This window comes from Odontomachus brunneus, unplaced genomic scaffold (assembly GCF_010583005.1).
Source record: "Odontomachus brunneus isolate Ranch 3 - 2012 unplaced genomic scaffold, Obru_v1 Obru_scaffold_049, whole genome shotgun sequence".
Taxonomy (NCBI): Eukaryota; Metazoa; Arthropoda; class Insecta; order Hymenoptera; family Formicidae; genus Odontomachus; species Odontomachus brunneus.
In genome coordinates, this window is record NW_022639499.1 from 136,814 (window position 1) to 162,848 (window position 26,035).

The window sequence follows — 26,035 nt, forward strand, 5'->3', positions numbered from 1 at the left end:
TACTGCGGATGACCATATTTCACTACTTTGACCCTTTATATCTTGGGAAATATTGACTTTTGGGACTTGGTGCAATGATAACTTTTTATCAGCATGGCGAAAACTATAACATAGTAAAATTTTAGCCAATTTGACCGAAAACCATTTTCCATAGATTTTGTGCGAAATCCTTTAGATTTCAACTTAAACTCTGTTTAAATAAAACAAAAGCATTGTTATAGGCTAAACTTGAAACCAAGTTTAAACAATCATTGAAAAACCTCAGTGTTTAAACTTTCAAATAGAATATTCTAATATAATATATAACAACATAAGATACATATGTTCTACGCTAAAAGTTTGAATATACTTGTATTTGAATATATTTGTATTTAAAGACCAAACTAATAACAACATTGTGTCCAGGACTAGGTGTATGTCGAGAAGTTGACTTTGAGCTTAACTTTTTCTATTGATCGCTGTACCGCGTATTCTTATACAGTTTCTTGACTACGATTAAATTATTGAACAAGCGAAACAAAAGAAGTCGATGCAACGGCCAACGACACGTCAAAAGCGTTTTATCGTTTCGTGACTACGGTAGCGTTTGGTTGGTTAGTTTGGTCCACTTAACTATCGCAACGCCTCGAACAACAAAGATAGAAAGACGCTCGCGGTGTTGCGAGTGTTAAGTGGACCAAACTCACCAACCAAACGCTATCGTGGTCGCGAAAAAAAAAGACGCCTCTGTTGACGTAGTCAAGTCGTGCGAATCGAAATTTCTGCGTTCCAATGACCACGAAGGCCTAAGTGAATTCGTCGATACATACCGCCTTTGAGGTGACATTCGACATTACTAAGTCGGGCGATAAGATCATTCCGAGGATAGTACCGTTCTGCGGGGAGCAATATTCCCCAAGTCTATGTTTATTAATAAGGACAGTTTCGTTCTTCTTCATAATGTATGATGCCTTCGGAATTAAGGAAACCAGCTCGAAATACTTTATATAATTGAAAGCCTTCTTTTGAGTTATCCTGTACATTGTCGCGCATGTGCCCATAACGGTGTCCTCGAACGCGTTGAATTCGTAGCCCCAATGGGTGAGGTCAACACCGACGCTCAGCTGATGCCCGATAAACCGGAATACTTCCAACACAATCTCCTTGTCTTTCACGTTTTCCTTCAATAAGTAATAACTCGTTGCTCCTTTCGAATCGAAGTTTATTACGCAAGGTATATTGGTGAAGACTATCGGTGTAAAAAAGTCGTAGAGTGCGGGGCCCATGCTCGGTGAACTAGAAGTGATCTTCGAGATGTGACATTTTAAACTTTGATATATATACGGCTGACATATCAATTTGAACTTCATGCCGAAGTTGCCGCCATCATAACGTGTTTCTTGTTCGCCGGAGATTAACGTGTCTATCTGCACGTGGAATATGTATGAGGGCGTAACGTTGCTTGTATTCTGTGCAAGATAGCCTGGGAAAAGTCGAATATGACATTACTCGTCGTAATGAGACCGTACCGAGGTTTAACTGAGTAACGAAACGTTCAACTGACCTAGGAAAAACGGTATCATGGGTAAAACTGTCATCGTGATCCGCTAATTACTGAATAATCCTGGTGTCTCTGTCAGAGGTTGCTTCCGCGGGATCGATCTATCTTCGCGACTTCAGTTTTCGCGTAAGATCACGTGCAACGCGCAATTCTCTGTAGAATGCGTGTTCAGGCGAGATGCAAACGAAGACAGAAATTTAGGGAAGAAATTCGAACGGCGCAAAAGAGCGAATAGATTCTTTGTTTATTGAAAAAACGAGCTTTCTCACCTTGTATATAGCCCTCGCATGTCATAAGGTAGGAACGTGTGCGCCGCAGAAACAACTTGCGAACGCTTGGCGTCGCGAATATTTATATTGCGAACCACGCAGCTGAAGAGCGATGATCATTTGTGTCCGGACAAAAGCGCCTTTCGAATCGTCTTCCAGCTATACAATAATAGCTAGAAACTAACACATAATAAAAACTAACACGTAACTGAATAAAAAATTCAAATAAATTGCCAGAGTCGTAGTAAAAATATAAATCTTATTTTTTTCAATTGTTTTATATATCTACGATTAACATATACGCGCATACACTAGTAGAACGTGAAGTAGAATTAATGCGAAATTCATGAACTGATGATCTGCAATGTGCAGAATTAAACAGATATATGTTATTTAGTTATTTAATCATTTAGTAATCGTTTGTGATAAACTGTTATAAACGCGTATAATGATATTTAGACGATAATGAAGATACAAAAGAAAAAGGAGATATATATCGTGTAAAAATTCATGTGTGAATGGTACCATCAATTTTTAATGGTAGCAGGCACAATAAAGTTGTCAATGTAAAAGTCCTTTTTATAAGTATGCTTGTCTTTGATGATGAAACAATCTAGATCAGATAATAAGGACGGCTTACACACAACAATGATAAACAGGGTATTGTCATAACGTATCTAGTTTGTTCACTACCTCGTCGTGCTTTATCTGTATCCATACTTTGAATGTTAATACAAATCTGTTGGTTGCTTCGCTACTCGGAACTACCGTGGCTCGAGAAGATCGATAATGACGTTAGTAGTTGTAATGAGATCGTATCAAAGCTTAATCGAGCAACAAAACTCTCAACTTACCTAGAAGAAAAGGTATTACCTATAAAGTTGCTATGATGATGAAGAAGTCTCGTCACAAACTGTGGTCAATTTCTCTTGCTGCAATTCTCGCGCAAAGTGCTGCTCTGCGTGATGCACTCTTCAAATATTGAAGAGTGCGTTTGACAAGATGAGAGAACGAGTGATATTTCAGAAGCAAAATTTGGGCAGCTCTTTTGTCATAAGCATTTTACCTTGTTTGTCTTATCGCAAATGTCATCCACATGTCCTATTCTATTTGAAGACGATCAATATTTTATCGAGCACAAATATCCACCAAAGTTTATAAGCTGGTTTATAAATAAGCACAAACAAAACACACATACAGAAGCTATAATGTATGACGGATATAACAATACACATAACAAACTAACACACATCGACGAAGGAGAGTCCTAATAAATCTCTTATCTGTATCTGTATTGTATGATTGCGTCAATAATAGACTCAAAAAAATTTTTAATTACGGCCTTAACACACATATATGTACATACACATAAGTCAATGACGATATAATAAAAATAAGAAATTTATTATCTGGTAATTCTATTCTCATAAAGTGTAAAATTAAACAAGTCGAAGAAGTTATCGAGAGTCAAGCTTATAAATTTTATTAAAGAAAAAATAACAACATAACAAAGGCTGTATATCGTTATCTATACCAGCAATAAGTCACCGAAGGACATAAAAGAGTAAGAAATATATATCATGTTTTCGTAATTATAATAATAATAACATTTTATGCAGTTTAATATTACATGTCAACAATATTTTAAAAACGAATTATACATATGTCCTCCATGTAATTTTGCTCGTTACCAAATTGGGGTCATTGAGTATAATCCTCAGCTTTTGATTTAACGAATAGATGCGATACTCCTGTCGCGTTTTTCAGCTTTCTATCAATCCCAATCTAAGATTAATCGTTTCCTGGACAAAACCGCCTTTACCTTGCTCATCATAGATATTATATGCATTTACAGACTTGGTGTAGAAATCATGCTGAGTATACGACATTAGAACATGCGAGGCTACCTGCAAGAAACAAAAATGCATACAAACACAATCGAGAATATACTTGTAATCTCATAATCACACGAGCCGCTTTGACAAAATGCATTAATTACCTAATTAATGCAAACAAATTTATGTACTTATTTTGATTAACTTTCTTCTTCACAACTATGTCTAATGCGTTGAATGTCGCGACGAGTTACCCGGCGATCGTTATCGAAATTAATTCACGCAAAAAGGAAAGGTATCAATGCCACGTGACTAATTCTGAACGTTCTCACTATTTTTGGTCTTTAAGGGGCAGTTTTTTAATAATAGTTTAAATTTAGATTTCAACTTAAACTCTGTTTAAATAAAACAAAAGCATTGTTATAGGCTAAACTTGAAACCAAGTTTAAACAATCATTGAAAAACCTCAGTGTTTAAACTTTCAAAATAGAATATTTTAATACAATATATAACAACATAAGATACATATGTTCTACGCTGAAAGTTTGAATATATTTGTATTTGAAGACCAAACTAATAACAACATTGTGTCCAGGACTAGGTGTATGTCGAGAAGTTGACTTTGAACTTAACTTTTTCTATTGATTGCTGTACCGCGTATTCTTATACAGTTTCTTGACTACGATTAAATTATTGAACAAGCAAAACAAAAGGAGTCGATGCAACGGCCAACGATACGTCAAAAGCGTTTTATCGTTTCGTGACTACGGTAGCGTTTGTTTGGTTAGTTTGGTCCACTTAACTCGCAACGCCTCGAACAACAAAGATAGAAAGACGCTCGCGGTGTTGCGAGTGTTAAGTGGACCAAACTCACCAACCAAACGCTACCGTGGTCGCGAAAAAAAAAGACGCCTCTGTTGACGTAGTCGAGTCATGCGAATCGAAATTTCTGCGTTTCAATGACCACGAAGGCCTAAGTGAATTCGTCGATACGTACCGCCTTTGAGGTGACATTCGATATTATGAAGTTGGGCGATAAGATCATTCCGAGAATAGTACCGTCCTGCGGGGAGCAATATTCCGCAAGTCTATTTTTACTAATATGGACAGTTTCGTTCTTCTTCAGAATGTATGTGTCCTTCGCAATTAAGGAAACCAGTTCGAAATATGTTATATAACTGAAATCCACATGTCGATTTATTCTGTACATTGTCGGGCATATGCCGATAACTGTGTCTTCGAACGCGTTGAAATCGTAGTTCGACCAATGGGTGAGGTCAACACCGACGCTCAGCTGATGCCCGATAAACCGGAATACTTTTAACACAGTCTCCTTGTCTTTCACGTTTTTCTTCAATAAGTTATAACTCGTTGCTCCTTTCGGATCGAAGTTTATTACGCAAGGTATATTGGTGAAAACTGTCGGTGTAAAAAAGTTGTTGAGTGCGGGAGCCATGCTTGATGAAGTGAACTTTGGAATGTGACATTTTAAACTTTGATCTATATACGGCTGACATATCAGTTTGAACTCCTCGCCGAAGTTGCCGTCATTATAATGTGTTAATAGTTCGCCGGTGAGTAACGTGTCTATCCGCACGTGGAATATGTACGAGGGCGTAGGGTTGCTTGTATTCTGTGCAAGATAGCCTGGGAAAAGTCGAATATGACATTACTCGTTGTAATGAGACCGTACCGAGGTTTAACTGAGTAACGAAACGTTCAACTGACCTAGGAAAAACGGTATCATGGGTAAAACTGTCATCGTGATCCGCTAATTACTGAATAATCCTGGTGTCTCTGTCAGAGGTTGCTTCCGCGGGATCGATCTATCTTCGCGACTTCAGTTTTCGCGTAAGGTCGCGAGCACCGTGCAATTCTCTGTAGACACTAAAGAATGCGTGTTCAGGCGAGATGCAAACGAAAACAGAATTTTAGGAAAGAAATTCGAACGACGCAAAAGAGCGTATAGATTCTTTGTTTATTGAAGAAACGAGCTTTCTCACCTTGTATATAGCCCTCGCGTGTCGTGTGGTAAAAGCGTGTGCGCCGCAGAAACAACTTGCGAATGCTTGGCGTCGCGAATATTTATATTGCGAACCGCGCAGCTGAAGGGCGATGATCATTTGTCCGGACAAAAGCGCCTTTCGAATCGTTTCCCAGTAATACAATAACAGCTAGAAACTAACACATAATAAAAACTAACACGTAACTGAACAAAAAATTCAAATAAATTGACAGAGTCGTTGTGAAAATATGAATCTTAATATTTTCAATTGTTTTATACATCTACGATTAACAAGTACGCGCATACACTAATAGAACGTGAAGTAGCATTAATGCAAAATTAATGAACTGATAATCTGTAATGTGCAAAATTAAACAGATATATGTTATTTAGTTATTTAATCATTTAGTAATCGTTTGTGGTAAACTGTTACGCGTATAACGCGTATAAACGCGTATAATGATATTCAGATGACGATGAAAATACAAAAAAAAAGAAGATATATACAATGTAATAATTCATGTGTGAATGATACCATCGATTTTTAATAATTATCATTATCAGTTATTTTTGTTGCTCTGTCATAGTCAATCTCATATATGTCGGTAAACATTGCTCGGTACGATTTTTATTTAAAATCACCGAAAGGTCAACATAATGCCGAAATGACGAGAAATGACTAAAAAGCTTTTCAAGCACAATTCGCTTATTTTCTCGCCATCGTAATTTTCTGTTCTTCTTGGACAAACCCTACTATAATAATTTCAATATTATAAAAATAAAATCAAATTTAATGAAACGATCGAACATTGATCAAGTACTTTTCATTGCTTTTTTACCGTATTTAATTGCATAGTAATTGAGTAGTACATAAACACTTACAAAAATGTAGTTACTGATTGCCACGCAATTGCATTAGGTAAAACTATATTCAAAAATAGTTTCTTGATTTATAAGGAATATAATTTTAAATCGCACAAACGTAAATGATGTAATGCTAGAAATATGTATAATGCTAGAAATCAAAAGATGTTATATCGCATATGATAAACAACTGTCCACAGTGAAACAATTATCTAACAAACAAATAGTGACATTAACATTAGAAGTATTCCAATAGATCGTTTACATCTGAATTGTGAATCTGCAATAGACTACGTAATTTTCGGGAGATAGTAAAATTAGATATAATTAAATAATAATTTACAATAATAACAATTAATATATTTGAATAACAATTAATATATTTGTGACAAATTAGTACATATCATCTTGAGTCCATAGCAATATAAAAGTAGTAGGGCAAAAATATCTTCTTTATAATGTTTTTACTTCCACCGATGCTAATTCGAGTGTAATTCTCTCATGAATATCTCCGGCAACTTTTTGCTGGCTGTTACGTATTTCAAAAGTCTTTTCTGTCATAGAAGTGAAGGAATTCATAGTGAACGACATTCGAGAGTGTGATTCGTTCTGCAACAAATAATCGCGCACACACATAATCAAGGTTACATTAACTCGTAACACTTTACATTTTCATATAATTTATTCGATGTATCCCATTCTCCTTCAAAGTGTATTAATTGCACATTGTTAATGCAAATGAATAAATGTGAATGCATTAATTCATGCACCAGTCGCGAGCAAATCCTTTATCGCACAGATTCCTATAATTATGTTTATGTTATGTTTTTGTTATGAAAGCTACAGAAACTAATCAAGCTATTCAACTAAAAAAGAAATTCAGCGTGACGACCGACGTCTGCAAAAATGACTATCTACGTTCTCAAATCATGCGAAACAAAATCTCAATAATCCTGATTACTAAATGAATTCATCGATACGTACTAATTTCAAGACGTAGTCATCTGGAATGTACTCGGGCTGGAACATTTTTCCCAACATATAATCATGCGACGGAGAGCACCTGTCCATGTATCTGTATTTGCTACCATGCAAAATGTGGTTTGGAATAAGTTTGAAAACCTTGTTGCCTAATATGTGAAATGTTCGGTCCAAACAGTAATCGAACACATTATAGCCAGGTTAATAAAAGACTTGGTAAAACGTCAGGCATTTGCCGATAGCGGAATTCTCCAACGCTTTGAAATAATGTCCGGTCGGTGTTACTATGTCCGTCCCGATATTCAGCTGATCCCCGACCATCTCGCAGATGTCTCGCAGAAACGACTTATTCGGGCCGTCTTGCATATAGATGTAACATTGCACTTTGTACATATTGAGTGTTATTACGAACTGTACTTGCTCGTAGATGATAGAAGGCACAACGAAGTTGTCATTGGAAAAGTTCGTTTTATAAGTATGCTGAATTTTGTCGATGAAACAATCCAGATCAAATGATAAGGACGGCTCACACACGTCAATGATAAACAGGGTATTATCATATATCTGGTTTGTTCAATAGTTCGTCGTGTTTTATCTGTATCCACACCTTGACTGTGAATACAGATTTGTTGGTTGCTTCGCTACTCGGAACTATCGTGGCTGGAGAAGACCGATAATAACGTTAGTAGTTGAGATCGTATAAAAGTAGTCGAGCAATAGAACGCTCAACTTACCTAGGAGAAAAGGTATCACCTGTAAAGTTGCCATGAAGAAACTGATCACAAACTGATCACAAACTGTGATCGATTTCTCTTGGCTGCAATTTTCGTGCTAAGTGCTGTTCTGCGTGATGCACTCTTCAACGAATTAAAAATACCTCTTCCGTTTAATTTTGCCGTTACCAAATTGAGGTCACTGAGTGTAATCCTCAGCATTTTATTGAACGAATAGATACTCGTGTCGCGTTTTTCAGTTTTCTATCTTTATCAATTTAAGATTAATCGTTTCTTGGACAGAGCCAACTATCCTATGTTGCTCATTATAGAGTTTAAATGCATTCATAGTGTTGGTGTCGAAATTGTGCAGAGTATATGTCATTTGAGACTCCGAGGATAGATGCAACAAACAAAAATGCACACACACTCGAGAATATACTTATAATCTCACAATCACACGAGCCGCTTTGACAAAATGCATTAATTACCCAGTTAATGCTAACTAATTTATGTACTTATATTGATTAACTTTCTTCAAATGCTAAAGAGTGCGTTTAAAAAGATGATAGGACGAGTGAGATTTCAGAAGCAAAATTCAGGAGGTTTTCTTACCTTAAGTCTTTTACCTTGTTTGCATGATCGCAAATGTTGCCATCCACATGTTCTATGGTATTTGAAGACGATCATTACTCTATCGAACAGAGATCCATTAAAGTTTATAAGCTGCTTTACCGTAAGAAATAGAGACAAACAAAACACAAACATATACAGATGCTACGATAATGTATAACAGATATAATAATACACATAATAAACTAATACACAATATCGACGATGGAAAGTCCTAATAAATCGTTTACCTGTATTTGTTTCGTATCATGTGATCAGTAATGGATCATGAAATATTTTTAATTACGCTCTTGAGACACATATATGTACACATAAGTGAGTGACGAGGTAATAAGAATAAGAAATTTATTATTTGGTGATTCTCTTTTCATAAAGAGAAGAATTAAGCAAGTCGGAGAAGTTATCGGGCAGCAAAATTATAAATTTTATTAAAGAAAAAATAACAACAAAACAAAGGTTGTATATTGTTATCTATACCAGCAATAAGTCATTGATGGACACAAAAGAGTAAGAAATATATATCGTGTTTTTGTAGTTATAATAATCGTAACACTTTATGCAGTTTAATACTGCATGTCAACAATATTTTAAAAACGAATTATAAATACATCCTCCGTGTAATTTTGCCCGTTATCAAATTGAGGTCACTGAGTGTAATCCTCAGCGTTTCATTGAACGAATAGATGCGATACTCGTGTTGCGTTTTTCAGTTTTCTATCCATGCCAATTTAAGATCAATCGTTTCCTGGACAGAGCCAACCACCCTATGTTGCTTATTATAGAGATTAAATTCATTTATAGTCTTGGTGTAAAAATCGTGCTGAGTATATGTCACTTGAGACCCCGAGGCTAGCTGCAACAAACAAAAATGCATACACACACACTCGAGAATATACTTATAATCTAAAATCACACGAGCCGCTTTGCATTAAAAAAAATGCATTAATTACCCATTTAATGCTAACTAATTTATGTACTTATATTGATTAACTTTCTTCTTCACAACTATGTCTAATGGGTTGAATGTCGCGACGAGTTGCCCGCCGATCGTTATCGAAATTAATTGACGCACAATGTAAAATTATCAATGTCACGTGACTACTTCTGAACGTTCTCATTATTTTTGGTCTTTAAGGGGCAGTTTTTCAATGATAGTTTAAACTTAGATTTCAACTTAAACTCTGTTCAAATAAAATAAAAGCATTGTTAGAAGCTAAACTAGAATCCAAGTTTAAACTATCATTGAAAAAACCGGCCTTCAGTGTTTAAACTTTCAACATAAAATATTCTAACATGATATATAACAATATAAGATACATATCATGTTTCACGCTGAATGTTTGAATATATTTGTATTTGAAGACTAAAATAATAACAACATTGTGTCTAGGATTAGGTATATGTCAGGAAGTTGACTTTGAACATAACTTCTTCTATCGAGCCCGCATATCCTTAGACAGTTTATTGACTACGATTAAACTGTTGAACAAACGAAACAAAAGGAGTCGATGCAACGGCCAACAGAGGCGTTTTTTCGTTTCGTGATCATGGTAGCGTTTGGTTGATTAGTTTGGTCTACTTAACTCTCGCAACGCCTCGAGCAACAAAGATAGAATGACGCTCGCGGTTTTGCGAGTGTTAAGTAGACCAAACTAAGCAACCAAACGCTGCCGTGGTCACGAAATGAAAAAACGCCTCTGTTGACGTAGTCGAGTCGTGCGAATCGAAACTCCTGCGTTCTAATAACCACGAGGGCCTAAATGAACTCGTCGATACGTACCGGCTTCGCGGTGAAATTCGGTGTTATGAGGTTTGGCCATAAGATCCTTCCCAGGATAGAATCGTTCCTCAGTATGCAATTTTCCACATTTCTCATTTTATTAATATTGACCGATTCGTCCTTCTTCATAATGTACTCCTCCTTCGCAATTAAGGAGACCAGCTTGGAATATATTATATAATTGCGAGCGTAATTACGACTTATCATGTAAACTGTCTTGCATGTGCCGATAACGGTTTCCTCTATCGCATCGAATTCGTTGCCGTCATATTTTTTGAGGTCAACGCCGACGTTCAGCTGATGCACGATAAACCGAAATACTTCCAACGCAGTCTCCTTGTTTTTCACGTTTTGCAGAAATACGTCATAACTCTTTACTCCGGACGGCTGGAAGTTCATTATGCAACGTACGTTGCTGAGTTTGTCTATTATGTATGCGGAGTCAGTGCTAGGAGAATAAGAAGGGCTCTTCTCGATGTGACATTTTAAATTTTGATCCATATACGGCTGACATTTCAGACGGAACTGCAGGTCGGCTTTGTCTTCATTATTATGTGTTCCTGAGTATCTGAATAATTCCGTTTCTATCCGCACGTGAAATATGTACGAGGGCGTAGGGTTGCTTGTATTCCGTGCAAGATAGCCTGGAAAAAGTCGAGCATGACATTACTCGTTGTAATGAGACCGTCCCGAGGTTTAACCGAGTAACGGAACGTTCAACTGACCTAGGAAAAACGGTATTATGGGTATAACTATCATCGTGATCCACTAATTACTGAATAATACTGGTGTCTCCGTGAGGTTGCTTCCGCGAGATCGATCTATCTTCGCGACTTCAGTTTTCGCGGAAGGTCACGAGCAACGTGCAATTCTTTGTGGACGCTAAAGAATGAGTGCTCAGGCGAAATGCAAATGAAAACAGAATTTTAGGAAAGAAATTCCAACGGCGCAAACGAGCGAATTCGATTCTTTGTTTATTGAAGAAACGAACTATCTCACCTTGTAAATAGCCCTCGCGTGCCGTGTGGTAGGAACGTGTGCGCCATAGAAACAACTTGCGAAGCGTGATGTCGCGAATATTTATACTGCGAACCGCGCAGCTGAGGAGCGGTGACCATTTGTGTCGGGACAAAAGCGCCTTTCGAATCGTCTTCCAGCTATACAATAATAGCTAGCAACTAACACATAATAAAAACTAACAAGTAACTGAACAAAAACTTCAAATAAAATGACAGAGTTGTAGTTAAAATATGAATCTTAATTTTTTCAACTGTTTTATACATCAACGATTAACTTGTAGAACGTGAGGTAGAATTAAGGTGAAATTAATGAACTGATGATCTGTAATGTGTAGAATTAAACAGATAAGTTATTTAGTTATTTAATCATTTAGTAATCGTTTGTGATAAACTGTTATAAACGCGTATAATGATATTTAGACGATGATGAAGATACAAAAGAAAAAGGAGATATATATCGTGTAAAAATTCATGTGTAGATAGTACCATCAATTTTTAATAATTGTCATTATCAGTTATTTTTGTTGCTCTGTCATCGTCAATCTCATATATGTCGGTAAACATTGCTCGGTACGATTTTTATTTAAAACCACCGAAAGGTCAAGATAATGCCGAAATAACTAAAAAGCTTTTCAAGCACAATTGGCTTATTTTCTCGCCATCGTAATTTTTTGGTCTTCTTGGGCAAGCTCTACTTTAAAAATTTCAATATTTTAAAAATAATAACAAAGTTAATAAAGCAATCGAAAATGGATCAAGTACTTCTTATTGCTGTTTTACCGTATTTAATTGCATAGTAACTGAGTAGTACATAAACATTTACAATAATGTAGTTACTGTTTGCCGCGCAATTGCATTAGGTAAAACTATATTCAAAACTAGTTTCTTGATTTATATCGAATATAATTTTAAATCGCACAAACGTAAAAGATGTAATGCTAGAAATATGTATAATGCTAGAAATCAAAAGATGCTATATCGCATATAATAAAAAAATGTCCGTATTGAAACAATTATTTAACAAACTAATGGTGACATTAACATTAGAAGTATTCCAATAGATCGTTTACATCTGCATTGTGAATCTGCAATAGATTACGTAATTTTCAGGAGATTGTAAAATTAGATACGATTAAATATTAATTTACAATAATAACAATTAATATATTTGCATAACAATTAATATCTTTGTGATAAATTACTACATATCGTCCTGAGTCCGTAGCAATATGTAAGTAATAGAGAAAAAATATCTTCTTTAGAATGTTTTTACTTCCACCGATGCTAATTCGAGTGTAATTCTCTCATGAATATCTCCGGCAACTTTTTACTGGCTGTTACGTATTTCAAAAGTCTTTTCTGTCATAGAAGTGAAGGAATTCATAGTGAACGACATTCGAGAGTGTGATTCGTTCTGCAATAAATAATCGCGCACACACATAATCAAGGTTACATTAACTCGTAACACTTTACATTTTCATATAATTTATTCGATGTATCCCATTCTCCTTCAAAGTGTATTAATTGCACATTGTTAATGCAAATGAATAAATGTGAATGCATTAATTCATGCACCAGTCGCGAGCAAATCCTTTATCGCACAGATTCCTATAATTATGTTTATGTTATGTTTTTGTTATGAAAGCTACAGAAACTAATCAAGCTATTCAACTAAAAAAGAAATTCAGCGTGACGACCGACGTCTGCAAAAATGACTATCTACGTTCTCAAATCATGCGAAACAAAATCTCAATAATCCTGATTACTAAATGAATTCATCGATACGTACTAATTTCAAGACGTAGTCATCTGGAATGTACTCGGGCTGGAACATTTTTCCCAACATATAATCATGCGACGGAGAGCACCTGTCCATGTATCTGTATTTGCTAACATGCAAAATGTGATTTGGAATAAGCTTAAAATCTTTGTTGCCTAATATGTGAAATGTTCGCTCCAGAAAGTAATCGGACACATTATAGCCAGGTTGATAAAAGACTTGATAAAACGTCAGGCATCTGCCGATAGCGGAATTCTCCAGCGCTTTGAAGTAATGTCCGTTCGGTATTACTATGTCCGTACCGATATTCAGCTGATCCCCGACCATCTCGCAGATGTCTCGCAAAAACGACGTATTCGGGCCGTCTTGCATATAAATGTAACATACCACTTTGTACATATTGAATGTTATTACGAACTGTACTCGCTTATAGATGATAGAAGTTACAACGAAGTTGCAATTCTAAAAATCCTTTTTATAAGTATGCTTGACTTTGTCGATGAAACAACCAAGACCAGATAAGGACGGCTCACACACGACAATGTTAAACAGGGTATTGTCATATGACGTATCTAGTTTGTGCAATAGTTCGTCGTGTTTTATCTGTGTCCACACTTTAAATGTGAATACAGATTTGTTGGTTGTTTCGCTACTCGGAACTACCGTGGTTGGAGAAAATCGATAATAAGGTTAGTAGCTGAGATCGTATAAAAGTAATCGAGCAACAGAACACTGAACTTACCTAAGAGAAAAGGTATCACGTGTACAGTTGCCATGAAGAAGTCTGATCACAATTTGTAATCGATTTCTCTTGGCTGCAATTTTCGTGCTAAGTGCTGCTCTGCGTGATGCACTTTTTAAATGCTGAAGAGTGCATTTGAAAAGATGAGAGGACGAGTGAGATTTCAGAAGCAAAATTCAGGCGGTTTTCTTATGTTATATTATAATTCTTTTACCTTATTTCCCTGATCGCAAATGTTTCCATCCACATGTTCTATGCTATTTGAAGAGGATCATTACTCTGTCGAACAGAGATCCGTCAAAGTTTATAAGATGCTTTACCGTAAGAAATAGACACAAACAAAACACAAACATATACAGATGCTACGATAATGTGTGACAGATATAACAATACACATAATAAACTAATAGACAATATCGACGAAGGAAAGTTCTAATAAATCGTTTACCTGTATTTGTTTCGTATGATTGCATCAGTAATGGACTCATGAAATACTTTTAATTACGCTCTTGAGACACATATATGTACACATAAGTGAGTGACGAGGTAATAAGAATAAGAAATTTATTATTTGGTGATTCTCTTTTCATAAAGAGAAGAATTAAGCAAGTCGGAGAAGTTATCGGGCGGCAAAATTTTATTAAAGTAAAAATAACAACATAACAAAGGCGGTATATCGTCATCTATACCAGCAATAAGTCACCGAAGGACATAAAACAGTAAGAAATATATATCGTGTTTTTGTAGTTATAATAATAGTAACACTTTATGCAGTTTAATACTCCATGTCAACAATATTTTAAAAACGAATTAAAAATACATCCTCCGTGTAATTTTGCCCGTTACCAAATTGATGTCACTGAGTGTAATCCTCAGCGTTTCATTGAACGAATAGATGCGATACTCGTGTCGCGTTTTTCAGTTTTCTATCCTTACCAATTTAAGATTAATCGTTTCCTGGACAGAGCCAACTATCCTACCTTGCTCATTATAGAGATTAAATTGATTTGAAGTACTGGTGTAGAAATCGCGCAGGTTATATGTCATTTCAGACCCCGAAATAAACTGCAACAAATAAAAATGTATACACACACACTCGAGAATATACTTATAATCTCACAATCACATGAGCCGCTTTGACAATATGTATTAATTACCCAGTTAATACTATCTAATTTATGTACTTATATTGATTAACTTTCTTCTTCACAAATATGTCTAATGGGTTGAATGTCGCGACGAGTTGCCCGGCGATCGTTATCAAAATTAATTCACGCACAATGTAAAATTATCAATGTCACGTGACTAATTCTAAACGTTCTTACTATTTTTGGTCTTTAAGTGGCAGTTTTTCAATGATAGTTTAAACTTAGGTTTAGCTTAAAAGCATTGTTAGAAGCTAAACTTGAAACCAAGTTTAAACTATCATTGAAAAAACCGGCCTTCAGTGTTTAAACTTTCAACATAAAATATTCTAACATAATATATAACAATATACGATACACATGTTCTAGGCTGAATGTTTGAACATATTTGTATTTGAAGAACAAAACAATAACAACATTGTGTCTAGGAATAGGGGTATGTCGGGAAGTTGACTTTGAATTTAACTTGTTCTATTGATTTCTACCGCGGATCCTTAGACAGTTTGTTGACTACGATTAAACTGTTGAACAAGCGAAACAAAAGGAGTCGATGCAACGGCCAACAGAGGCGTTTTTTCGTTTCGTGACCATGGTAGCGTTTGGTTGATTAGTTTGGTCTACTTAACTCTCGCAATGCCTCGAGCAACAAAGATAGAATGACGCTTGCAGATTTGCGAGTGTTAAGTGGACCAAACTAACCAACCAAACGCTACCGTGGTCACGAAACGAAAAAACGCCTCTGTTGACGTAGTCGAGTCGTGCGAATCGAAACTCCTGCGTTCTAATAACCACGAGGGTCTAAATGAAGTCGTCGATACGTACCGGCTTCGCGACGATATTCGATGTTATGAGGTTGGGCCATAAGATCCTTCCGAAGATAGAGTCGTTCCTCGATTGGCAATATTGCACAAGCCTTATTTTCTTAATATTGACCGATTCGTCCTTCTTTATAGTGTACATTTCATTCTCAATTAAGGAGACCAGCTCGGAATTTATTATATAATTGGAAGCCTTATTTCGACTTATTTTATAAATTGTCGCGCATATGCCGATAACGGTGTCCTCTAACGCACTGAATTCGACGGCGTAGTATTTTTTAAGGTTCACGCCGACGTTCAGCTGATGCGCGACAAACCGAAATACTTCCAACGCAGTCTCCTTGTTTTCCACGTTTTCCGGGAATAAGTCATAACTTCTTAATCCGTACGGATGGAAGTTCATTATGCAAAGTATGTTGCTGAGTTTGTCTATTATGTGTGCGCGGTCAGTGTTAGGTGAATAAGAAGGGCTCTTCTCGATGTGACATATTAAATTTTGATCCGTATACGGCTGACATTTCAGATGGAACTGCATGTCGGCGTTGCCTTCTATATTACGTGTTCTGAATAATAACGTTTCTATCCGCACTTGAAATGTGTACGAGGGCGTAGGGTCACTTGTATTCCCTGCAAGATAGCCTGGAAAAAGTCGAGCATGACATTACTCGTTGTAATGAGACCGTCCCGAGGTTTAACCGAGTAACGGAACGTTCAACTGACCTAGGAAAAACGGTATCATAGGTATAACTACCATCGTGATCCGCTAATTACTGAATAATACTGGTGTCTCCGTGAGGTTGCTTCCGCGGGATCGATCTATCTTCGCGACTTCAGTTTTCGCGTAAGGTCACAAGCAACGTGCAATTCTCTGTAGACGCTAAAGAATGAGTGTTCAGGCGAAATGCAAATGAAAACAGAATTTTAGGAAAGAAATTCAAACGGCGCAAAAGAGCGAATCGATTCTTTGTTTATTGAAGAAACGAACTTTCTCACCTTGTAAATAGCCCTCGCGTGCCGTGTGGTAGGAACGTGTGCTCCGCAGAAACAACTTGCGAAGCTTGGTGTTGCGAATATTTATACTGCGAACCGCGCAGCTGAGGAGCGATGATTATTTGTGTCCGGACAAAAGCGCCTTTCGAATCGTCTTCCAGCTAGATAATAAAAACAATAATAGCTAGATAATGTATGACAGATTTAACAATACATGTAATAAACTAATACACAATATCGATGAAGGAAGGTCCTAATAAATCGTTTACCTATATTTGTTATCGTATGATTGCATCAGTAATGGACTCATGAAATATTTTTAATTACGCTCTTGGGATACATATATGTACACATAAGTGAGTGGCGAGGCAATAAGAATAAAAAATTTATTATTTAGTGATTCTCTTTTCATAAAGAGAAGAATTTAGCAAGTCGGAGAAGTTATCGGGCTGCAAAATTATAAATTTTATTAAAGAAAAAATAACATAACAAAGGCTGTATATCGTTATCTATACCAACAATAAGTCACCGAAGGACATAAAAGAGTAAGAAATATATATCGTGTTTTTGTAGTTATAATAATAGTAACACTTTATGCAGTTTAATACTGCATGTCAACAATATTTTAAAAACGAATTATAAATACATCCTCCGTGTAATTTTGCCCGTTATCAAATTGAGGTCACTGAGTGTAATCCTCAGCGTTTCATTGAACGAATAGATGCGATACTCGTGTTGCGTTTTTCAGTTTTCTATCCATGCCAATTTAAGATCAATCGTTTCCTGGACAGAGCCAACCACCCTATGTTGCTTATTATAGAGATTAAATTCATTTATAGTCTTGGTGTAAAAATCGTGCTGAGTATATGTCACTTGAGACCCCGAGGCTAGCTGCAACAAACAAAAATGCATACACACACACTCGAGAATATACTTATAATCTAAAATCACACGAGCCGCTTTGCATTAAAAAAAATGCATTAATTACCCATTTAATGCTAACTAATTTATGTACTTATATTGATTAACTTTCTTCTTCACAACTATGTCCAATGGGTTGAATGTCGCGACGAGTTGCCCGGCGATCGTTATCGAAATTAATTCACGCACAATATAAAATTATCAATGTCACGTGACTAATTCTGAACGTTCTCACTATTTTTGGTCTTTAAGGGGCAGTTTTTCAATGATAGTTTAAACTTAGATTTCAACTTAAACTCTGTTTAAATAAAACAAAAGCATTGTTAGAAGCTAAACTTGAATCCAAGTTTAAACTATCATTGAAAAAAACTGGTTTTCAGTATTTAAACTTTCAAAATAGGATATTCTAACATAATATATAACAATATAAGATACATATGTTCTACGCTGAACGTTTGAATATATTTATATTTGGAGACCAAAACAATGACAACATTGTGTTTAGGATTAGGTTATGTCGGGATATTGACTTTGAACTTATCGTGTTCTATTGATTTCTACCGCGTATCCTTAGACAGTTTCTTGACTACGATTAAACTGTTGAATCAGCGAAATAAGAGAAGTCGATGCAACGGCCAACGACACGTCAACAAAGGCGTTTTTTCGCTTCGTGACCACGGTAGCGTTTTGTTGATTAGTTTGGTCCACTTACCTCTCGCAACGCCTCGAGAAACAAAGATAGAATGATACTCGCGATTTTGCGAGTGTTAAGTGACCAAACTAACCATCCAAACGCTACCGTGGTCACGAAACGAAAAAACGCCTCTGTTGATGTGGTCGAGTCGTGCGAATCGAAATTCCTGCATTCCAATCACGAGGGCCTAAGTGAATTTGTGATACGTACCGGCTTCGCGATAACATTCGATGTTATGAGGTTGGGCCATAAGATCCTTCCCAGGATAGAATCGTCCTTCGGTGTGCAATCTTCCACAATTCTTATTTTATTAATAAGGACCGATTCGTTCTTCTTCATAATGTACTCCTCCTTCGCAATTAAGGAGACCAGCTCGGAATAACTTATATAATTGGAAGCCTTATTACGACTTAATTTGTAAATTGTTCCGCATATGCCGATAACGGTGTCCTCTATTGCGCTGAATTCATAGCCGTAGTATTTGGTGAGGTCAACGCCGACGCTCAGCTCATACGCGATAAACCGGAATACTTCCAACACAGTTTCCTTGTTTCTCACGTTTTCCGGGAATACGTCATAACTCGTTACTCCGAACGATTGGAAGTTCATTACGCAAGGTATGTTGCTGAGTTTGTCTATTGTGTATGCGGGGTCAATGCCATGTGAATAAGAAGTGGTCTTCTCGATATGACATTTTAAATTTTGATCCATATACGGCTGACATTTCAGATTGAACTGCAGGCCGACGTTGCCTTCATTATTACGTGTTTCTGAGTCTCCGAATAATAACGTTTCTATCCGCACGTGGAATATGTACGAGGGCGTAGGGCTGCTTGTATTCTGTGCAAGATAGCCTAAAAAAAGTCGAGCATGACATTACTCGTTGTAATGAGACCGTACCGAGGTTTAACCGAGTAACGGAACGTTCAACTGACCTAGGAAAAACGGTATCATGGGTATAACTATCATCGTGATTCGCTAATTACTGAATAATCCTGGTGTCTCTGTGAGGTTACTTCCGCGGGATCGATCTACCTTCGCGACTTCAGTTTTCGCGTAAGGTCACGTGCAACGTGCAATTCTTTGTAGACGCTAAAGAATGCGTGTTTAGGCGAGATGCAAACGAAAACAGAATTTTAGGAAAGAAATTCAAACGGCGCAAAAGAGCGAATCGATTCTTTGTTTATTGAAAAAATGAGCTTTCTCACCTTGTATATAGCCCTCGCGTGCCGTGTGGCAGCAATGTGCACTGCAGAAAGAACTTGCGAAGCTTGGTGTCGCGAATATTTATACTGCGAACCGCGCTGAAGAGCGATGATCATTTGTGTCCGAACAAAAGCGCCTTTTGAATTGTCTTCCAGCTATACAATAATAGCTAGAAACTAACACATAATAAAAACTAACACGTAACTGAGCAAAAACTTCAAATAAATTGACAGAGTTGTAGTGAAAATATGAATCTTAATTTTTTCAACTGTTTTATACATCTACAATTAACATGCACGCGCATACACTAGAAGAACCCCTAATAGCACAGATGTCCAGGAGACATCCAGAGGACATCCTGAGGACATACTGAAGACATTCTTTGTCCTCAGGACGTCCTTAGGACGTCGTCAGGAGGTCTTGTGCTGTCTGGGACGTGAAGTAGTATAATGCGAAATTAATAAATCTGTAATGTGCTGAATTAAACAGCTATAAGTTATTTAGGTATTTAATCATTTAGTAATCGTTTGTGATAAACTTTCACGAGTATAATGATATTTAGAAGATGATGAAGATACAAAAGAAGAAGGAGATATATATCGTGTAATAATTCATGTGTGAATGGTACCATCAATTTTTAATAATTGTCATTATCAGTTATTTTTGTTGCTCTGTCATCGTCAATCTCATATATGTCGGTAAACATTGCTCGGTACGATTTTTATTTAAAATCACCAAAAGTCCAACATAATGCCGAAATGACGGGAAATGACTAAAAAGCTTTTCAAGTACAATACGCTTATTTTCTCGCCACCGTAATTTTCTGTTCTGCTTGAGCAAACCCTACTTTAATAATTTCAATATTTTAAAAATAAAGACAATTTTAATGAAACGATCGAATATGGATCAAAAACACTTTTCATTGCTGTTTTGCCGTATTTAATTTCATAGTAACTGAGTAGCACATAAACATTTACAAAATTGTAGTAACTGATTGCCACGCAATTGCATTAGGTAAAACTATATTCAAAAGTAGTTACTTGATATGTAAGGAATATAACTTTAAATCGCACAAACGTAAAAGATGTAATGCTAGAAATATATATAATGCTAGAAATCAAAAGATGCTATATCGCATATGATAAACATCTGACAACTGTCCACAATGAAACAATTTTCTAATAAACTAATGGTGACATTAACATTGAAAGTATTCCAATATATCGTTTACATCTGCATTGTGAATCTGCAATAGATTGCGCAATTTCCGGGAGATTGTAAAATTAGATAAGATTCTATATTAATTTACAATAATAACAATTAATATATTTACATAACAATTAATATATTTGTGACAAATTACTAAATATCATCCTGAGTCCATAGCAATATAAAAGTAATAGGGAAAAAATATCTTCTTTATAATGTTTTTACTTCCACCGATGCTAATTTGAGTGTAATTCTCTCATGAATATTTCCAGCAACTTTTTTAAGGCTGTTACGTATTTCAAAAGTCTTTTCTGTCATAGAAGTGAAGGAATTCGTAGTGAACGACATTCGAGAGTGTGATTCGTTCTGCAACAAATAATCGCGCACACACATAATCAAGGTTACATTAACTTATAACACTTTACATTTTCATATAATTTATTCGATGTATTCCTTCAATGTGTATTAATTGCACATTGCTAATACAAATGAATAAATGTGAATGCATTAATTCATGTACCAGTCGCGAGCAAATCTTCTATCGCGCAGATTCCAGCAATTATGTTAATGTTATGTTTTTATGTTGTGAAACCTATAAAAAATAATCAAGCTATTCAACTAAAAAAGAAATTCAGCGCGTCGACCGACGTCTGCAAAAATCACTATGAACGTTCTCAATTCATGCGAATTAAAATCTCAATAATCATGAATACTAAATGAATTCATCGATACGTCCTAACTTCAAGACGCAGTCATCTGGAATGTACTCGGGCTGGTACATTTTTCCCAACATATAATCACGCGGCGGAAAGCACCTGTCCATGTATCTGTATTTGCTAACGTGCAAAGTGTGGTTTGGAATAAGCTTGAAATTCTTGTTGCCTGATATGTGAAATGTACGGTCCAGACAGTAGTCGGACACATTATAGCCAGGTTGATAGAACGTTAGACATCTGTCGATGGCGGAATTCTCCATCGCTTTGAAGTAATGTCCGTTCGGTATTACTATGTCCGTATCAATATTCAGCTGATCCCCGACCATCTCGCAGATGTCTCGCAAAAACGACTTATTCGGGCCGTCTTGCATATAGATGTAACATTGCACTTTGTACATATTGAATGTTATTACGAACTGTACTCGCTCGTAGATGATAGAGGGTACAACGAAGTTGTCATTGGAAAAGTCCGTTTTACAAGTATGCTTTATTTTGTCGATAAAACAATACAGATCAAATAATAAGGACGGCTCACACACGACAATGATAAACAGGGTATTGTCATATGGCGTATCTAGTTTGTTCAATATTTCGTCGTGTTTTATCTATATCCTTTGAATGTCGATACAGATTTGTTGTTTGCTTCGCTACTCGGAACTACCGTGGCTAGAGAAGATCGATAATAACGTTAGTAGTTGAGAGCGTATCAAAATAATCGAGCAACAGAACACTCAACTTACCTAGGAGAAAAGGTATCACTTGTAAAGTTGCCATGAAGAAGTCTGATCACAATCTGTGATCGATTTCTCTTGGCTGCAATTCTCGTGCTAAGTGCTGCTCTGCGTGATGCACTCTTTAAATGCTGAAGAGTGCATTTGAAAAGATGAGAGGACGAGTGAGATTTCAGAAGGAAAATTCAGGCGGTTTTCTTTTCTTATATTATAATTCTTTTACCTTATTTTCCTGGATGCAAATGTTTGCATCCACATGTTCTATGCTATTTGAAGAGGATCATTACTTTGTCGAACAGAGATCCGCCAAAGTTTATAAGCTGCTTTATCGTAAGAAATAGACACAAACAAAACACAAACATATACAGATGCTACGATGACGTATGATAGATATAACAATACACATAATAAACTAATAGACAATATCGAAGAAAAAAAGTCCTAATAAATCGTTTACCTGTATTTGTTTCGTATGATTGCATCAGTAATGGACTCATGAAATATTTTTAATTACGCTCTTAGGACACATATATGTACACATAAGTGAGTGACGAGGTAATAAGAATAAGAAATTTATTATTTGGTGATTCTCTTTTCATAAAGAGAAGAATTAAGCAAGTCGGAGAAGTTATCGGGCGGCAAAATTTTATTAAAGAAAAAATAACATCATAACAAAGGCGGTATATCGTCATCTATACCAGCAAGAAGTCACCGAAGGACATAAAATAGTAAGAAATATTAATCGTGTTTTCATAGTTATAATAATAGTAACACTTTATGCAGTTTAATACTGCATGTCAACAATATTTTAAAAACGAATTAAAAATACATCCTTCGTGTAATTTTGCTCGTTACCAAATTGATGTCACTGAGTGTAATCCACAGCGTTTCATTGAACGAATAGATGCGATACTCGTGTCGCGTTTTTCAGTTTTCTATCCATACCAATTTAAGATCAATCGTTTCCTTGACAGAGCCAACTGTCCTATCATGCTCATTATAGAGATTAAAATTATTTATAGCATAAGTGTAGAAATCGCGCAGGTTATATGTCATTTGAGACCACGAGATTAGCTGCAACAAACAAAAATGCATACACACACACTCGAGAATATACTTATAATCTCACAATCACATGAGCCGCTTTGACAAAATGCATTAATTACCCAGTTAATGCTAACTAATTTATGTACTTATATTAATTAACTTTCTTCTTCACAACTATGTCTAATGCGTTGAATGTCGCGATGAGTGGCCCGGCGATCGTTATCAAAATTAATTCACGCACAATGTAAAATTATCAATGTCACGTGACTAATTCTGAACGTTCTCACTATTTTTGGTCTTTAAGGGGGAGTTTTTCAATGATAGTTTAAATTTAGATTTCAACTTAAACTTTGTTTAAATAAAATAAAAGCATTGTTAGAAGCTAAACTTGAATCCAAGTTTAAACTATCATTGAAAAAACCGGTCTTCAGTGTTTAAATTTTCAACATAAAATATTCTAACATGATATATAACAATATAAGATACATATGTTCTACGCTGAATGTTTAAACATTTGTATTTGAAGACCAAAACAATAACAACTTTGTGTCTAGGAATAGGTGTATGTCGGGAAATTGACTTTGAACTTATCTTGTTCTATTGATTTCTACCGCGTATCCTTAGACAGTTTGTTGACTACGATTAAATTATTGAACAAGCGAAACAAAAGGAGTCGATGCAACGGCCAACAGAGGCGTTTTTTCGTTTCGCGACCATGGTAGCGTTTGGTTGATTAGTTTGGTCTACTTAACTCTCGCAACGCCTCGAGCAACAAAGATAGAATGACGCTCGCGATTTTGCGAGTGTTGGACCAAACTAACCAACCAAACGCTACCGTGGTCACAAAACGAAAAAACGCCTCTGTTGACGTAGTCGAGTCGTGCGAATCGAAACTCCTGCGTTCTAATGACCACGAGGGCCTAAATGAACTCGTCGATACGTACCGGCTTCGCGGTGATATTCGGTGTTATGAGGTTGGGCCATAAGATCCTTCCCAGGATAGAATCGTCCCTCGGTGTGCAATCTTCCACAATTCTCAGTTTATTAATAATGACCGATTCGTTCTTCTTTATAATGTACTTCTCCTTCGCAATTAAGGAGACCAGCTCGGAATAACTTATATAATCGGGAGCGTTATTATGACTTATTTGGTAAATTGTCCAGCATGTGCCGATAACGGTGTCCTCTATCGCGTTGAATTCGTAGTCGTAGTATTTTTTGAGGTCAACGCCGACGCTCAGCTGATGCCCGATAAACCGAAATACTTCCAACGCAGTCTCCTTGTTTTCCACGTTTTCCGGGTATACGTCATAACTCTTTACTCCGTTCGGTTGGAAGTTCATTATGCAATGTATGTTGCTGAGTGTGTCTATTATATGTGCGGAATCAGTGCTACGTGAATAAGAATTGGCATTCTGGATGTGACATTTTAAATTTTGATCCATATACAGCTGACATTTCAGATTGAAATCCAGGCTGGCGTTGCCTTCATTATTACGTGATCCTGTGTATCCGAATAATAACGTTTCTATCTGCACGTGGAATATGTACGAGGGCGTAGGGTTGCTTGTATTCCGTGCAAGATAGCCTGGAAAAAGTCGAGCATGACATTACTCGTTGTAATGAGACCGTCCCGAGGTTTAACCGAGTAACGGAACGTTCAACTGACCTAGGAAAAACGGTATTATGGGTATAACTATCATCGTGATCCGCTAATTACTGAATAATACTGGTGTCTCCGTGAGGTTGCTTCCGCGGGATCGATCTATCTTCGCGACTTCAGTTTTCGCGTAAGATCACGAGCAACGTGCAATTCTCCGTAGAGGCTAAAGAATGAGTGCTCAGGCGAAATGCAAATGAAAACAGAATTTTAGGAAAGAAATTCAAACGGCGCAAAAGAGCGAATCGATTCTTTGTTTATTGAAGAAACGAACTTTCTCACCTTGTATATAGCCCTCGCGTGCCGTGTGGCAGCAATGTGCACTGCAGAAAGAACTTGCGAAGCTTGGTGTCGCGAATATTTATACTGCGAATCGCGCAACTAAGAAGCGGTGATCATTTGTGTCCGGACAAAAGCGCCTTTCGAATCGTCTTCCAGCTATACAATAATAGCTAGAAACTAACACATAATAAAAACTAACAAGTAACTGAACAAAAACTTCAAATAAATTGACAGAGTCGTTGTGAAAATATGAATCTTAATCATCAAATATTGCCATCCACATGTTCTGGCTATTTGAAGACGATTATTATTCTATCGTACAGAGATCCGTCAAAGTTTATAAGCTGCTTTACCGTAAGAAATAAACACAAATGAAACACAAACACATGCTACGATGCACAGATGCTACGATAATGTATGACAGATATAACAATACATGTAATAAACTAATACAC

The 26,035-nt window shown here is 36.4% G+C and overlaps 6 protein-coding genes and 1 long non-coding RNA gene across 11 annotated transcripts in view; all 7 read right to left on the reverse strand.

Moving 5' to 3' along the window:
- LOC116845042 overlaps window positions 1–2,805 on the reverse strand; it is a 3,900-nt gene extending 1,095 nt beyond the window's left edge. The window contains exons 1-4 of the mRNA XM_032817302.1: window positions 2,683–2,805; window positions 1,810–1,989; window positions 1,544–1,693; window positions 810–1,462 (exon numbers count right to left, since the gene is read on the reverse strand). Coding sequence (XP_032673193.1) covers window positions 810–1,462; window positions 1,544–1,577 — 687 coding nt within the window. The 5' untranslated portion in view covers window positions 1,578–1,693; window positions 1,810–1,989; window positions 2,683–2,805. The remainder of the gene's footprint in view (window positions 1–809; window positions 1,463–1,543; window positions 1,694–1,809; window positions 1,990–2,682) is intronic.
- Window positions 2,806–3,266: 461 nt separating this feature from the next.
- On the reverse strand, window positions 3,267–5,816 carry LOC116845043. The gene is made up of 4 exons (XM_032817304.1): window positions 5,648–5,816; window positions 5,373–5,531; window positions 4,642–5,291; window positions 3,267–3,716 (listed from the first exon to the last, which is right to left on the reverse strand). The coding sequence occupies exons 2-4, from the start codon at window positions 5,404–5,406 to the stop codon at window positions 3,573–3,575; spliced, it is 828 nt and encodes a 275-aa protein (XP_032673195.1). The 5' UTR covers window positions 5,407–5,531; window positions 5,648–5,816; the 3' UTR covers window positions 3,267–3,572.
- A 2,611-nt stretch (window positions 5,817–8,427) lies between these two features.
- Window positions 8,428–11,782, reverse strand: LOC116845044. Of its 2 annotated transcripts, XM_032817306.1 has the most exons (4): window positions 11,620–11,782; window positions 11,346–11,502; window positions 10,621–11,264; window positions 8,428–8,610 (listed from the first exon to the last, which is right to left on the reverse strand). In XM_032817306.1, exons 2-4 carry the CDS (start codon window positions 11,377–11,379, stop codon window positions 8,464–8,466), a joined length of 825 nt encoding a protein of 274 aa, XP_032673197.1. In that variant the 5' UTR covers window positions 11,380–11,502; window positions 11,620–11,782; the 3' UTR covers window positions 8,428–8,463. The 2 variants fall into 2 exon arrangements, with proteins under 2 accessions (XP_032673197.1, XP_032673196.1); XM_032817305.1 differs by having other exon boundaries at window positions 11,346–11,682.
- Window positions 9,241–10,488, reverse strand: LOC116845051. The gene is made up of 2 exons (XR_004378185.1): window positions 9,791–10,488; window positions 9,241–9,693 (listed from the first exon to the last, which is right to left on the reverse strand). It is a non-coding gene; the product is annotated as an uncharacterized LOC116845051 (long non-coding RNA).
- A 1,450-nt stretch (window positions 11,783–13,232) lies between the features above and the next one.
- Window positions 13,233–20,080, reverse strand: LOC116845049. 3 transcript variants are annotated; one of them, XR_004378184.1, is made up of 9 exons: window positions 17,384–17,853; window positions 17,118–17,275; window positions 16,845–17,001; window positions 16,129–16,763; window positions 14,610–15,226; window positions 14,376–14,440; window positions 14,162–14,283; window positions 13,429–14,078; window positions 13,233–13,247 (listed from the first exon to the last, which is right to left on the reverse strand). XR_004378184.1 is itself a non-coding variant. In XM_032817313.1 (4 exons), exons 2-4 carry the CDS (start codon window positions 19,696–19,698, stop codon window positions 15,080–15,082), a joined length of 816 nt encoding a protein of 271 aa, XP_032673204.1. In that variant the 5' UTR covers window positions 19,699–19,821; window positions 19,938–20,080; the 3' UTR covers window positions 14,781–15,079. The 3 variants fall into 3 exon arrangements, 2 of the variants coding, with proteins under 2 accessions (XP_032673204.1, XP_032673203.1); XM_032817313.1 differs by lacking the exons at window positions 13,233–13,247; window positions 13,429–14,078; window positions 14,162–14,283; ... (2 more) ...; window positions 17,118–17,275; window positions 17,384–17,853 and adding exons at window positions 19,665–19,821; window positions 19,938–20,080 and having other exon boundaries at window positions 14,781–15,226; XM_032817312.1 differs by lacking the exons at window positions 13,233–13,247; window positions 13,429–14,078; window positions 14,162–14,283; window positions 14,376–14,440; window positions 17,384–17,853 and having other exon boundaries at window positions 14,781–15,226.
- A 604-nt stretch (window positions 20,081–20,684) lies between these two features.
- LOC116845050 lies at window positions 20,685–23,094 on the reverse strand. The gene is made up of 3 exons (XM_032817314.1): window positions 22,601–23,094; window positions 21,960–22,526; window positions 20,685–21,510 (listed from the first exon to the last, which is right to left on the reverse strand). Exons 2-3 carry the CDS (start codon window positions 22,256–22,258, stop codon window positions 21,459–21,461), a joined length of 351 nt encoding a protein of 116 aa, XP_032673205.1. The 5' UTR covers window positions 22,259–22,526; window positions 22,601–23,094; the 3' UTR covers window positions 20,685–21,458.
- A 125-nt stretch (window positions 23,095–23,219) lies between these two features.
- On the reverse strand, window positions 23,220–25,748 carry LOC116845046. 2 transcript variants are annotated; one of them, XM_032817309.1, is made up of 4 exons: window positions 25,581–25,748; window positions 25,308–25,464; window positions 24,583–25,226; window positions 23,220–23,665 (listed from the first exon to the last, which is right to left on the reverse strand). In XM_032817309.1, exons 2-4 carry the CDS (start codon window positions 25,339–25,341, stop codon window positions 23,519–23,521), a joined length of 825 nt encoding a protein of 274 aa, XP_032673200.1. In that variant the 5' UTR covers window positions 25,342–25,464; window positions 25,581–25,748; the 3' UTR covers window positions 23,220–23,518. The 2 variants fall into 2 exon arrangements, with proteins under 2 accessions (XP_032673200.1, XP_032673201.1); XM_032817310.1 differs by having other exon boundaries at window positions 25,308–25,478; window positions 25,581–25,744.
- Window positions 25,749–26,035: the final 287 nt, after the last annotated feature.

Excerpts from the sequence above, each read along its gene's own strand:
- LOC116845046 (XM_032817309.1), bottom strand. The coding sequence starts at position 25,341 with ATGATAGTTATACCCATAATACCGTTTTTCCTAG. Across the intron at positions 25,227-25,307 it reads CATAATACCGTTTTTCCTAG|GCTATCTTGCACGGAATACA; the intron begins GTCAGTTGAACG and ends GACTTTTTCCAG. Across the intron at positions 23,666-24,582 it reads CGAATATCACCGCGAAGCCG|CTAATCTCGTGGTCTCAAAT; the intron begins GTACGTATCGAC and ends TGTTTGTTGCAG.
- LOC116845049 (XM_032817313.1), bottom strand. The coding sequence starts at position 19,698 with ATGATAGTTATACCCATGATACCGTTTTTCCTAG. Across the intron at positions 16,764-19,664 it reads CATGATACCGTTTTTCCTAG|GCTATCTTGCAGGGAATACA; the intron begins GTCAGTTGAACG and ends GACTTTTTCCAG. Across the intron at positions 15,227-16,128 it reads CGAATATCGTCGCGAAGCCG|TTTATTTCGGGGTCTGAAAT; the intron begins GTACGTATCGAC and ends TATTTGTTGCAG.
- LOC116845043 (XM_032817304.1), bottom strand. The coding sequence starts at position 5,406 with ATGACAGTTTTACCCATGATACCGTTTTTCCTAG. Across the intron at positions 5,292-5,372 it reads CATGATACCGTTTTTCCTAG|GCTATCTTGCACAGAATACA; the intron begins GTCAGTTGAACG and ends GACTTTTCCCAG. Across the intron at positions 3,717-4,641 it reads CGAATGTCACCTCAAAGGCG|GTAGCCTCGCATGTTCTAAT; the intron begins GTACGTATCGAC and ends TGTTTCTTGCAG.
- LOC116845044 (XM_032817306.1), bottom strand. The coding sequence starts at position 11,379 with ATGATAGTTATACCCATAATACCGTTTTTCCTAG. Across the intron at positions 11,265-11,345 it reads CATAATACCGTTTTTCCTAG|GCTATCTTGCACGGAATACA; the intron begins GTCAGTTGAACG and ends GACTTTTTCCAG. Across the intron at positions 8,611-10,620 it reads CGAATTTCACCGCGAAGCCG|CTATCCTCGGAGTCTCAAAT; the intron begins GTACGTATCGAC and ends TGTTTGTTGCAT.
- LOC116845050 (XM_032817314.1), bottom strand. The coding sequence starts at position 22,258 with ATGTACAAAGTGCAATGTTACATCTATATGCAAGACGGCCCGAATAAG. Across the intron at positions 21,511-21,959 it reads AAATACAGATACATGGACAG|AACGAATCACACTCTCGAAT; the intron begins GTGCTTTCCGCC and ends TATTTGTTGCAG.